Raw genomic sequence first — 15,337 nt, forward strand, 5'->3', positions numbered from 1 at the left:
TAGGATGGCAAACCCTATTTCGTTTCATTTCCAGTGTGTTTAATTGGGAACGTGACTCCACCCCACCCTTTTTTATATATATTATCGTGATTCGAGGTAATATTTTATGTAATTTGGGATAGGTTTTTGTAGTATTGTTTGATCTATGAAGGTTATTGTCGTATTATTTTTCCGTAAAGATCATCTGGTCACATTATGGTCCAAATCTAATAAGATCATGTGACAAATAGTTTTATAAACATGACGTCATTATAGATTCCATGACGTCGAGATCACCTTTACGTCATCCGTGGCAACCAGTAATGTCTGGTAACCATGCTCGGTATCTTAACGTACCGATTATACGACAGTGTTAAATTTCAACACGTTTTGTTATTTGTTTCGACCTGTTTATCAATGCATTGATATCAACCTCTGTAGTCAGTGATTCAAATCCAACATTTATGTTACTTATTACATTTTAGTCTTATACATAATGTACCTTAATTCATATATTTCAGATATTACAACTTTATTGACACCAGGTCACCACTCACCAAATCTAGAGTCTTGTCTACAATCCACTTCCCAACATCAGGATATAGAGTCTGGTCAACCATCAACATCATCGAGTCTAGATTTTAGTCATATTAATCAACGTAAAGATGATACAACACCAGTTAAAACATCACCTGTTTACGATGATGATAAAGTTGTTAGACCAGTAGATAAAGATACATTATTTAATGTTTGTAAACATGGTACATTGGACGAATTAAAATCTATTTTATCAGATAAAACAATTGATATAAATAATACATGTGATCTAGGTAGAACCGCCATGTTTTATTGTATTAGATCGGGTATTCAACCTGTAGAAAAGGTCGGGGTTATAATATCGTCTGGTGCTAAACTTGATGTTAAAGAAAGGGGTGGTGATAGTTTAATACATAAGGCGTGTGAGTATGGATGTATAGAAACTGTTGAATTGTTGTTAAATACAGGTAGGGTAGATATAGATAGTATGAATAATTATGGTAAAACCCCAATATTTACAGCTTTACGTTCAGATAAACAATCTGTAGAGAAACTACAGTTGTTGATATCAGCTGGTGCTAAACTTGGTGTTAAAGATAATTATCGTGATACTTTATTACATGAAGCGTGTAAGTATGGATGTGTAGAAACTGTTGAATGGTTGCTAAATACAAGTAGGGTAGATGTAGAGAGTATAAATAATGATAATAAAACCCCAATATTTAAAGCTATAGGTTCCGATAAACAACCTGTTGAGAAACTAGAGTTGTTGATATCATATGGTGCTAAACTTGATGTTAGGGGATGGGGTAATAATAGTTTATTACATGAAGCGTGTAAGAATGGATGTGTAGAAACTGTTAAATTGTTGTTAAATACAGGTAGGGTAGTAGATATAGAGAGTAAGAACAATGATGGTAGTACCCCAATACTTGTAGCTATAGATTCATATAAACAACCTGTAGAAAAACTAGAATTATTGATATCATATGGTGCTAAACTTGATGTTAAAGATGGGGATACTGATAGTTTATTACATGTAGCGTGTAAGTATGGATGTGTAGAAACTGTTAAATTGTTGTTAAATACAGGTAGGGTAGATATAGAGAGTAAGAATGATGATGATGAAACCCCAATACTTGTAGCTATACGTTCATATAAACAACCTAGTGAGAAGATGAGAGTATTGGCAAATTGTGGTGCTAATCTTGATGTAAAATATTCAAATTATTCAGGTGATAGTCTACTGCATATTGTATGCAGACGTCATGAAGTAGAAGATGTTGAATTTTTGTTAAGTAAAAGTATAGATATAGAGATAAGAAACAAAGCAAATGAAACTCCAATAATATCGGCCCTGCGTTCATCAAAACATTCAGGTCAAAAGGTCGAATTATTATTAGACAAGGGTGGTCAACTAGATCATTCCTCCAGTATACTTCACTATGCCTGTCAATATGGCAGTCTAGATTGTGTTAAATACTTTATTGATAAAGGTTTAGATATTGAAGGCAGGAATGATGAAAATGAAAGTCCTTTAATGTTAGCTATTAGTTCAACAATCCAGTCATTACAAAAGGTCAAGGTGTTATTAGATGCAGGTGCTAAGCTAGATAGTTCACTGAATATACTTCACTATGCCTGTCAATATGGTAGTCTAGAGTGTGTAAAGTATTTTATAAACACGAAAAGGTTAGATATAGAAAGCAGGGATGAAAATAATCGAACACCTCTGTTTTATTGTGTTTTGACAAAACAAATAAAATTTAAAAATAAAATAGATTTACTTCTGTCTAAAAATGTTGATAAAATGGTTAGAGATACAAATAATTTGAGTGTATTACAATTTGCTCGTCAACATGCTAGACAACCACGTTTACAATATCTTATAAAAAATGGTTTTACTGATTAATGAATAGCTTATAGAAAACCGTAAATTATAAAATTATGTTTGAAACTACATCTATTGGGTAGCAAGGTACAGCCATTTGAATGGGGTGTGTACGTAAAAGATCCCTGGAGAGCTGCAATTCGACAAAAGAGTAGGCTACTGTATGACATACACCCGTCTTCATTATTAGCCCAGTCGGGGCAGAAAAGTAGGACGTTAAACACCATTTTATTTAGTAATAATTCTATGTACATGTACATACCAATAATATCATACTTTCATAGGTAAATCTTGTTTACGGTAAATTAAAAACTAGTCTCGAACACCATGACATTTCAACCACAGTTATATTTTAATATTGTAAACCATATATAGACATTAACTTGTATTATATACATTGACCTGTATTATAGACATTGACCTGTATTATAGACATTGACCTGTATATATATATTTATATCACAGTTATTATTGGATTATATCTGTATAAATATTTATCATATATGAATAAACTGAAGGTAAATAAAACAAACTATATTTATTTTATTGGTAACGTTGATCAATAGACATGTGACTGAATGTAGGACATGTTGTTAATTACAATAGAATAAAGAGACACGGGGAAGGGGGTTTAATGTCTACTCAACACATGTAGGTCATTATGGGACTAACATATGGTAGGCTATATCTTTATTCTACTAATTCGCTTGAACAGGACTCTTAATCAGTGGGGAGGGGAGGGGGGGCAGAGACAACCCACGTGGTTATGCAGGTGACACCACAACTCCTTGACAGGTACAACATTGGGATTAAACTTCTAGAACTGAAACGGGGTTTAACGTCCTGTTTTTCTACACCAACCGAGTTATTGTCCGAACGACTAGAAACTGGTTATTGCAAGCCCAGCCTTCTCTCAGACCTACAAGCCTGGAGACAATTACCCGAACGACTAGAAACTGTTTATAGCCTAGCCTTCTCTCAAACCTACAAGCCTGGAGAAAATTACCCGAACGACTAGAAACTGTTTATTGTAAACCTAGCCTTCTCTCAAACCCACAAGCCTGAGGACAATTACCCGAACGACTAGAAACTGTTTACTGTAAGCCTAGCCTTCTCTCAGACCTACAAGCCTGGAGAAAATTACCCGAACGACTAGAAACTGGTTATAGCCTAGCCTTCTCTCAAACCTACAAGCCTGGAGACAATTACCCGAACCACTAGAAACTGTTTATTGTAAACCTAGCCTTCTCTCAAACCTACAAGTCTGGAGACAATTACCCGAACGACTAGAAACTGTTTACTGTAAGCCTAGCCTTCTCTCAGACCTACAGGCATGGAGACAATTACCCGAACGACTAGAAACTGGTTATTGTAAACCTAGCCTTCTCTCAAACCTACAAGCATGGAGACAATTACCCGAACGACTAGAAACTGTTTATTGTAAACCTAGCCTTCTCTCAAACCCACAAGCCTGGATAAAATGTAAAGTGTTAAGCTTTGTACACACTGCCAACATTTTCGGAAACATCTCGGCAACACACCCGGGCAACAAATATTGACACTGTATACACAGGAAACAGTTCGACAACATTGTTGGGCAACTTAACAACCGTTTCTTGCTGGTAGCTGCCAGGTAGATCATGTGATTTGTGGCCAATTTCTGATTAGACAACACTCGGCAACATCACTGTATTTATTTCGGTAACATTTGGACAACATGTTTCCGTACTGTACACACTATCAACTTTTTCACCAACATGGCACCTGATCAACACGTTACCGAAAATGTTGGCAGTGTGTACAGAGCTTTAAGACAACGTTCCTTGAAAGCCCTCTCACTTCTCCCAGACACCAATGTGTACACGGTACCTTTGATTAAACATGCATTATGCAAGAGCAAAATCTGCTTATTACAAGTCTTTCTTTAGGCCTGAAATGTTATCTAAATTATCAATTAGACATTAATTAACTTATCCAGACCATAATAAACTCTCGATGTCAAGGCTAGACTTCGATGTAGGCTGGATTAGATTCCTATATGCCGCTAACGGCCAAAGATAATTAAATCAGAAAAAAGTGGATAATCGAGACTATGCTGTTTATATTAATGATTTTAGTAATGATGAAATTTTCAGCAAATTACCTTTACACTATCTAGTTTTTAACTATTATAGCGAGAACTGCCATCTCTTTATCTTATCTCCCATAATGTATCTTTAATGTTCCACCCGAACAGGAAGGGCGACATCACGACATGATACCAATCAGCCACTATACATTTCAGGTTCTGCTCAATAACAGTCATCGCGCCCGTACGCCTCTGTGTGCACGTAAAAGATCCCTTGGTAGTTGTAATTCGAATTAAGAGTAGATCGTATCGACGCAGTCCGGGCAGAGCTTCCCTTATAGCACACTGTGTTACATATGCCCGTCTTTATTAGTGGGGATCACGTGGCTAAGTGGGTAAGACGCTAGCCTGGAGGTCGGGTGTTCGATCCCTGCTTTGGCCGAGAAAGTTCATTCAGATTTTCCGGCGTGGTTCTCCCTTGTCAGTGATGCAGGACGGAGGGGCTGACAAGGAAAGCTGTCGGATGGGACGAAAAACCGAGGTCCCGTGTACACATTGGCGTGCACGTAAAAGATCCCTTGGCAGTTGGAATTCGATATAAGAGTAGGCCGTAGTGCCGCTGTCCGGGCAAAATTTCCCTCATACTCATAGCACACTGTATGGCGTATGCCCGTCTTCATTAGTCCAGGTTAGGAGCAGAACAGTAGGACGTTAAACTCCATTTCATTTCATTTCATTTGTCTTTATTAGTAGCTACCGGCAGTTATTTTTAAATATTAATTAATTGTCGATAACCTTGTTGTTTGCCGAACGCCGCACATCTCAGCGTTGTAACAACACCAAGTTTTTCACATTCAGGCAAGACGTCGTTGGTGTAGGGATCGTCAACACTGGGATAATCGACGCTGGAGCAATGTGATGTTTTCAGATGAGTCAAGGTTCACTGTTGATTTTTTGGACAGACGTAGGAGGGTGTGGCGTCGTCGAAACGAGCGCTTCCAAGACGTTAACGTCATCAGACATGATCGATTTGGGGGTGGTTCTGTTATGGTGTGGGGAGGCATCACTGTTGCTGGAAGAACGGCTTTACATGTTGTTGCAGGGCGTGTTACAGGCCAGTACTACCGGGACAACATCTTGGCAGTCCATGTTGTGCCGTTCGCACGACGTCATGGCCGCCGTTTCATCTTCCAGGATGACAACGCAAGATGTCACAGGGCCAGGATCGTTACAGGTTACCTCCAACAACAGAACATCACCACATTACCTTGGCCAGCACTGAGTCCCGACCTCTCCCCCATCGAGCATGTCTGGGACATGCTTGGACAGAGGTTACGTCAACGTCAACAACGTCCTGCCAATGTCCAAGAACTTGCTGCTGCGTTGCAACAGGAATGGGACAATCTGGACCAAAATGACCTTAGACGTCTCATTAGGAGTATGCCACGTCGGATCAATGCTTGTTTGGCAAACAGAGGAGAATTTACCCGTTACTGACTTGGTTGTGATGCTGTGGTAACTTTGCTGTTTGACCCCGGGTATCATTTTACCCTTATAATGGTCAGTCTGTGCCTTACTTAGTCTAACGATCATTTGGAATAAATCGATGAATGTGAACTTCATTTCATTTTGTCATTTCTTTCTTCGTCAGTTTCATTAGGTGACTTTAATAACACTTAAAAATCAAATATCCCCTACTTTTTTTGAATAGTATATATGTGAATCTAATAACTTGCCAAAGATATTAATTAATACAATATAATGCTATCATTGATTTCAAGAGCAAAAATTCTACAAAAGTGTTAAAAACGTTAAACAAATTTGTGCACGATGTGGCCATGAAAGTGAAACTTGCCAACTTGAACTTCATCATGGGAAAAGTGTTATGAACTGAGATTAGAGGAAACACTAGAGTAATTAAAATCTGAATCTGGTTGCGGTCAAACCATCGGGTTAGGGTTAATATTTGAAGTAAAAAATAATAAGTTTTACCCGAATCATATAGTGTTTGGCCACCATCCTGGATGTTCTGCTCCCGTGAAGTTAGCCCGTAGTTTTCAGAGTAGCAAACTACAAATATCTTCACTATGATCCCTTCCATCTGCAACTATCTTCGAACCGTGTTACCCGAGAAATAGTTTCAACACAAGTTTTTTTTTTAGAGTATGTAAAATTACAGGTTTGATCAATATAGTAAGCAGATATACGACACACTAGCTTGGTTAGTTTATTTATATAGTAGGCAGGTATATGAAAGGGGTATATATTAACATAGTAATAGATGATAACATTGGTTTTATCATCAACTAAATTATCCTGTTAATTCATGATTAAAGGTAATATTTTACAATTATTAATCCTATGAATATCTATACTTAATCACACCAAATGATTTTACCTATCTTATTTCAATAATTAGCTTGCGCGTGGGGGTCTTTGTAATACAATATCATTTGGGATCTAAATTTTAACATTGTATTCTGAATTCAAATTTTTTTTGTAACTCATTTTGGACATATAAAGTGACATTAATTGTAAGATTTAATCTATATCAGGTGTGGGGTTTATGGCATGTAAGATGTAACACCTATTGTCTAGAGTTAGGATGTGTGACTCCTAGTTTTCATTGTTCTGATTACTAATGCTATTAACTATGACGTGCCTAGCTGACGCGACAGATATTGCCCCACTTTATAATAAGCCTAGTTGAGAATCAAGTGGGGAGAGACCTAGAGATCTTCCGAGACCCCATGAGGATCTGCCCTCGGACCCCTGGAGAATGAGGTCTTCTGAGACCTAGTAGGAGCAGCTGTATACAGACGTTATTATATCTAACCACAAATGATGTTCATATGTAGAATTGTACATGTAAATATATATTTTATCCAGTATTAAAGTATCCTTCTAATCAAAAAGAGTTATGTGGTTATATCACATCTTTAGTAGTGGGAGGAAACCGGAGGTCCCGGAGAAAATCCACGGGATTGGACAGGCGACCCTACTCCTTGTTTACGTAAACACCAAAGTATACAGGGTACCTCTGATTTTCGTCTTATATGAAGAACTAGACACTGTTCCTGGCCAGGCCCAACCTTACTCCCAAACCCACAAGCCTGGAAACTATGTAATAAATAATTCAAGTACATTGTAAAGTGTAAGATACTGTTTAATGAATAATTCAAGTACATTGTAAAGTGTACAGCCCTGTTCTACCCACACCAAGTATCAACCCTGTCCTAACCACCACAAGTATCAGCCCTGTCCTACCCACCACAAGTATTGATATGCCCACCACAAGTATCAGCCCAGTCCTAACCACCACACGTATCAGCCCTGCCCTACCCACCACAAGTATCAGCCCTGCCCTACCCACCACAAGTATCAGCCTTGTTTTACCCACCACAAGTATCAGCCCTGTCCTACCCACTACAAGTATCAGCCCTGTTCTACCCACCACAAGTATTGATATGCCCACCACAAGTATCAACCCTGTCCTACCCACCACAAGTATCAGCCCTGTCCTACCCACCACAAGTATCAGCCTTGTTTTACCCACCACAAGTATCAGCCCTGTCCTAACCACCACACGTATCAACCCTGTCCTACCCACCACAAGTATCAAACATGTCCTACCCACCACAAGTATCAGCCCTGTCCTACCTACCACAAGTATCAGCCTTGTTTTACCCACCACAAGTATCAGCCCTGTCCTAACCACCACACGTATCACCCCTGTCCTACCCACAAGTATCAACCCTGTCCTACCCACAAGTATCAACCCTGTCCCAACCACTACAAGTATCAGCCCTGTCCTACCCACTACAAGTATCAGCCCTGTCCTACCCAACACAAGTATTGATATGCCCACCACAAGTATCAACCCTGTATCAGCCTTGTTTTACCCACCACAAGTATCAGCCCTGTCCTAACCACCACACGTATCACCCCTGTCCTACCCACAAGTATCAATCCTGTCCCAACCACTACAAGTATCAGCCCTATCCTAACCACCACACGTATCAGCCCTGTCCTGCCCACTACAAGTATCACCCCTGTTCTACCCACCACAAGCATCAGCCCTGTCAACCTAACAAGTATCTGATAGATTGTTAGGTTAAAGGACATAAAATGGATACATTATGGATGTGAGGGTGTATTAAATCACATTAAAGTCTAATTTAAAATAAAAACATAAATAAATAGGTGAATAAACAGTTTTCGTTCAGATTTTCTAAACATCGTCAGTTAACATACCAAATTCAAAACTTGTATTCATTCAAGTGAAATCATTCAATGTGGACTTGTGTCTGTATGAGCGCAATCCTATCATCTTAAATAAGTTATGTATTAACATTTCACATACCCCAACAACTTAAACAAAACTTTGAAAATGTTGCATCATGCCCTTCTAAGAATTTCAACGTGTATACCGAGATTTCACTCATCATATCCTCTTATACCCTTCATATCACGTGGACAAAAATGTATTAAATAATTGATTAGCTTAATATGCCCAAATATGCAAACCTTAGTCCAAATATGGAATATGTAATTGAAAAAAAAAACTGCATCTAATATATTTATGGTACGACAACTGATCTTGAATTTAGATGGTACATTAGTTGCGTTTTGTTTTGGTGGGAGATCCGTCTAGGACAAGCTAATGGTGAAATAAGAATCACAATTTGAAAACAAATTAATTAGGTTTATAAAAAAAACAAAACATGTAGCCTATCAGGTAGCAGGTGTACAGGTCAACATTTAAATCTATATATGGAACAAATCAAATAATGTAAAGACAAATATATAAAATAACTTGGGTAACTTTATATTTATCAATAATTATCGCCATAGATTAATATTTATATTGCCAAACAAAGTCTCTTTTATTTAAAAATACGTCACTTTAAAGATAAAAACTTCCTGGGGTTAAAGCAATTTGAAATAATCAGTCACCTATATTCGTCCTTCATAGGGAAATATTTAGATTTGATATTTCCCGGGAATTTCCTATTGACTGCATAAATATATCACAGCAAACTATATTGCCCGGGATTACCCGATTCTTTGAAACTGTATTACCGGAGATGAATTGAATCACTTTTAAACTGAGATTACACAAACTGTTTTTTTTTAAAAAAACTATTTGTCATACTTGATCTTTATATAAAAGGTATGTGGCTGACATGACTATAGTGGGGTATATGAATAGCTAATAGAATAAATAGAAGAACGGAGCTTCGTTTATACACAATAAACATACCGAAAAGAATATCTGACAATTGTATAAAATATGCATGACGCGTTAACAGTGCACCCGTCATACTGATAATATGATGATTAAAAGATTAAATTACACCTGTTAAAGGTAGACGTTATCTTCCTATTCATATAAAAAAAGTAACGGTTCTTGTATTCTAGGCAGTGTATGCATAAAGAAATGCACAGAAAACAAATATCACAGATAAGTATTCTTAATAGTAAAGAAAAAACAACACTATAATATATAATTATTTAAAATGTGAAAATATATGAATATACGATCAAATCTATAATAAAATTCCGTCTCTTTTCAAAAGTCTAACGTGTTATAATATAAACCTGGTTGGGTAAATAAATTCTATAATGATTGGCAACGAAAATATAATTGTCGATCTGTAACACATCTAATAGATTTCATCGGAACCAATTGCAGTATCACGAACCCGTTTTAAGGAATCACGCAACTTGGCAATTGAATACTTATCATTATAACATTTATTATTACGGGACTTGGAGTTCAGTCGTCATCACAGGATTGGAGTTCAGTCGTCATCACAGGATTGTAGCTTGTCGACTTTCCGTTCTAGAGTTACCCAACTCACACTCAGACGTTTATCAATCTTTCGTTCTAGAGTTATCCAACTCACACTCAGAAGCTTATTGACCTTCCGTTCTAGTGTTATCCAACTCAAGCTTGTCAACCTTCCGTTCTAGAGATACCCAACTCACACTAAGAAGCTTGTCAACCCTCCGTTCTAGAAATACCCTCCCCCACACCCTTTGTCAAATGGCTATATTTTGTGACGGATGTGTTTTTATATTCAATGTGAAGCGTTGAGACAATGAGACGACAAGCCCTATCGATTTTCCCTGTTCTCCGTCCATCTCTTGGAAAATATGGATGTACATTGTATGGCAACTGTATATTCAAAAAATAAGTACATGTAGGTACATTCCTTTTGTAAGTTCTACAAAGTGATCAATTCTTGTGGGCAATGGATGAACCTTGATTTCATAAATATAGCGAATTAAGGTGTTTTCTAAACGGATCGTCTGGTACCACATAGAGAATTAAGGTGTATATTATAGGGACCATGTTGTACCACATAGAGAATTAAGGTGTATATTATAGGGACCACATAGAGACCGTGTTGTACCTGTGCGTGTTAAAGGTTAGCTGAACAGCGATCATCAATAAAAATGAATTTTACACACCGAAAACAATTAAAACAATTAGCCATAATACTGGTTAAAACAAAAACAATTAGCCGTAACATACTAGTTACAAGAATTAGTCATAATATATTGGTTACAACAATTAGCCATAATATACTGGTTAATACAATTAGCTGTATTATACTGGTTAAATCAATTAGCTGTAATATACTGGTTAAACAATTAGCCGTATTAAACCGTCAACTATGTAAGTGAACTAACATCATACTGTTTAAAACGTCATTACTATTACGTTGCCAAATTTTTACACTTAAAATGGCGTCATGGTGTAACATTAACGCGGCAACGCCTATATATTCTCTAGACCTTTCGGGTCGTAGGTTTCACAGTGAACCATAAACCCTGGGAATTCCCGATTCAAAGAAAATGAAATAAAATAAAATGGGGTTTAACGTCCCACTAAAGTGTATTCCCAGAGAAAATAGTATGGGGTTACGTTCATACATACATTCCACAGTTTGGGGTAATGTCAATAAAGGTTAACTACAGGTCCTGTATAAACTTCAAAAGCGTGCTGCAAGGAACATTTTGGATAAAAGACCAGCTTCACATTTGGCACCGTGATTTGAATCTCTAAATTGGCTCACAATCTACCAACGCATACAACACAACCAAGGAATGATGACCTTCAAAATTCTAAGAGACAATTTACCTTCATATTTATATAACACATTCTGTGAAACTTCTAAATTGACCGAAATTACCATGACATTGAGATCAGAAAATCAATTTAAATTAGAAAATCCAAAAGGGCAATGACAAGACCGTCTAATATACCGCTACCTCAAATTGTGAAACATGCGTCTTCATGTCTTATCTTCAAAAAGAAGTTAGTAAAACACGTTAAATCTTTTAACCCTTGTTTGATATTTCCCGATTATAAGCTTAAGCTTATTTGATATGATATATATGCACTTCGTAGATATCTGTAAGTATTGTTACTGTATAGTTGATAGTTTTATAAGCTTATTTGATATGATATATATGCACTTTGTAGATATGTGTAAGTATTGTTACTGTGTAGTTGCTAGTTTTATAAGCCTATTTGATATGATATATATGCACTTTGTAAATATGTGTAAGTATTGTTACTGTGTAGTTACTAGTTTTATAGAGTAGGAGGGGCATGTAGAAAATTAGAACTCATGTACTAAATATGTTCCCTCAGAAAATAAAGTCATTTTGATTATTATTATTATTATTATTAATCACTTATGTAAAATATAACATTTACGAAAGCTCAAATACGAGCTATTTTTGTTTATTTCCTTTTTTTTTATTCTTAAAATTTAATTTTGAAAAAAATAATTGTTGTTTTTTATTTCCATTTTGAATTTTTATTTTGTAAAATAATTTATTTTTTGTAAAATAATTTATTTTTTGTAAAATAATTTATTTTTTGTAAAATAATTTATTTTTTGTAAAATAATTTTTATTTTGTAAAATAATTTTTATTTTGTAAAATAATTTTTATTTTGTAAAATAATTTTTATTTTGTAAAATAATTTTTATTTTTGTAAATTTGTTTTCAATTTTGTAAATTTGTATTCAGAACCAGAAGACCGTCCGGGTTCACAGACATCTTTTACAGTAATAGGTCTAGTATTACTACTGCAGGAAGTAGTTCGGGTGGGGCGAAGAACCGAGGTCCCCTGTACACATTGGCGTGCACGTCAAATACCCCTTGGGAGTTGGAATTCGATATACGAGTAGGCCGTAGCGCCGCTGTCCGGACAAAATTCGCCTCATAACCAACTGTATGGCGTATGTCCGTCTTCATTAGTCCATTCCCCTGAATAAATTATTATCATCATTACTCACTAATAAATAATATTTATTGTTATTTTATATGAGGTTATTATACAATACTTATAGATCCTACGTTATGTTATAACATTAGATGTTTCATATATAGCTGTGTGAGAACATATAAACCCACATGTATAAAACGACAGGTCTGTTTGTTATAACGTTATGGTTGATCAAGTTACGTCACATGTTATATAGTAATCAGGGGTATATATATATTAACATTAATACACGACGTATAGTAGACTGGCCAAACACCATCTACAGTAACAGAAGAAAGCATTGGTTTTATTAACAACTAAACTTTTCCTGGTAATTAATGATTAAAGGTAATATTTTACAATTTATATTTTTATCAATATCTATCTTACAAGGGCCTCAAATAATCTACTTACAATTTAATACGTAATTTTTTTTATGCGTCGTGACATTATAGGACTTCATGTTTGGGTTGAATGTTCATTATATTACATATGTGGTGTAAGGGTTATAGACATGATCTGTATGTGTCGTGACATTATAGGAGTTCTTGTGTGGTCTGAATGTTCATATATTACATATGTGGTGTAAGGGTTATGGACATTCCAAAAAATACATGATCTTCATCTGGGAGATTCAGCGATGACAAACTGCATTCAAGATTTTTAGCTGAAGATAATCCAGTTGAAGACACTACATCGACTGAACCCGAATGTACAAAAGCAAGACCAACTGTTCCGCGAGAACGAATCCCGTGAATCAATTATGTTTTCGTGAATTTTGTGCTGTCGTGAAAATGATAGTTCATACCACTATTAGCTGAAATATGTATAACAATTCGGATAACATATTAACATATTGTGAACTCCGATAATCTTAATGATGTCTGTACGATTTAGATAAATAGCTGGTCGTGTTTGCGATAATAGTTCCAATATAGATGACGCAAAATGAAAGTATTGCTGAATTCAGTCAAATTATACTCCATTCTTACGTTATGAACTACGTCGACCCCCCCCCCCCGTAAAAAAAAGACATGTAATAAAAGGCAGATTTGGCAACTAATAGAATGTGAATAACAAATCTTAAACATTTAATTAGTAAATATCTTTTGGAAATTGTAGACGAACCATATTCTACCTGTGAGAGAGGGAGGGGGAGGCGAGTACACCTTCCTGAATGCCTATTCCATGTCAAGTGGACCAAATTTCAGAAAGTTGGGAACATGACCCCTCCCAAAAAATTATAAAAAATATATGTTACAGTACACGGACTTAAGCTAACAAATCCAAAATTATACCTCTGTAGACCGAAAATTCTCTGAGATATGGCCATTTGAAATTAGGGTACTGAAACGGATCATAAATTCAGTAATTTTTTTCAGGTTTTCGGATGCTTTAAACTCACATTTCTAATACGAGTAAAACTCTCTAATTTCGTAATTATTCCTTATACCCTAAGAATGATCGATATTGTTTTTTTTGTGCATGACCAACCCCCAAGGGCAGAGCCACGCCTATTTTTTCTTTGTGTGTATGTGTGTTTTGATCATCTTGAAAACTTTTCATACTTATTCCTTATACCTTAAGGATGACAGCTATTATTTTTGATGCATGCTCGACCCCAGGGGCATAGCAACGCCCATTTTTTTTATGTTTATCGCCTATGGGCCGCAATTATAAATGGGTCATCTTGGAGCGTGACAGGGGTCGGGCATGCACTAAAAGTTCAGAATTGCAGCCTGTGGACGATAACACAAAAATCTGTGTTGCAATGCCCCTGGGTGTCGGGCATGAACCAACAATAATAACAGTCATCCTTTGGGTATAAGGATGAATAGTTTTCAAGACAATCCATTAGGAATTGCGGTCTGTAGAGGTAAAACAACACACAGACACACAAAGAAAAAATGGATGTGGCTTTGGGCCGGGTTGGGCAAGCACCAAAAACAATAGGAAACATCCTTAGGGTATAAGGAATAAGTATGCAAAGTTTCAAGACCATGCGTTAAGAATTGCGGCCTGTAGTTTTCAAGTGTTTAGTGGTAGTGTAACAACATTACTGTACTCCAACATTCTAAGTAGCTAAGCAGACAAAACAAGTTTTCCCCTGTGTTTTAAAGCAAAATTAGATTGAAACGATACTCCCTGTAGCCAAATGAGTATATATTCTTATTCTACATTATAAGTTGCTCTGAAATGTCTTTCAGAAGTAATTTTAATCTGACTGTCAAAGCCGAATATTTCAATTTGTAAAGCGGAATAACCATTTTCTCATTTGGGAGGTCAAATAAAAATTGCAAATTCTTTATCTACGCAAACATTTACTCTAAGTAGACACGTTTGATGGGTATAGGTCATTTAGACGTAATTTTAAAATCAAAGTGAAAAGTCAACAATTTTGATGATAGCCATTAAAACTTCATCACCGCATAGATCTCAAGTGCCAATTAAAAATATAAGCCATCAAATACACAAGATGGACTTTAATGTATGTTATAGTAGGGTAATTGAAGTTTCACTCTCAAACTTTTTCAGAATTTTAACCTCTGTCCCACATGGCCAAAATTGAAGGTG

General features: G+C 36.2%; 1 protein-coding gene across 8 annotated transcripts in view; it reads left to right on the forward strand.

Moving 5' to 3' along the window:
- The window catches only part of LOC126816802 (zinc finger protein 271), an 80,804-nt gene that overhangs the window by 19,709 nt on the left and 45,758 nt on the right, over positions 1 to 15,337 (forward strand). For 6 of the 8 annotated variants that reach the window (XM_056100229.1, XM_056100227.1, XM_056100233.1 and 3 more), the window contains one exon: positions 501 to 2,939. In XM_056100229.1, coding sequence (XP_055956204.1) covers positions 501 to 2,428 — 1,928 coding nt within the window. In that variant the 3' untranslated portion in view covers positions 2,429 to 2,939. Of the gene's footprint in view, positions 1 to 500; positions 2,940 to 13,017; positions 13,112 to 15,337 lie in introns of those variants that run through there. The other 2 variants (XM_056100244.1, XM_056100247.1) reach the window with 2 other exon arrangements.

The sequence above is a fragment of the Patella vulgata genome, chromosome 1, assembly GCF_932274485.2.
Source record: "Patella vulgata chromosome 1, xgPatVulg1.2, whole genome shotgun sequence".
In the NCBI taxonomy this organism is placed as follows: domain Eukaryota; kingdom Metazoa; phylum Mollusca; class Gastropoda; family Patellidae; genus Patella; species Patella vulgata.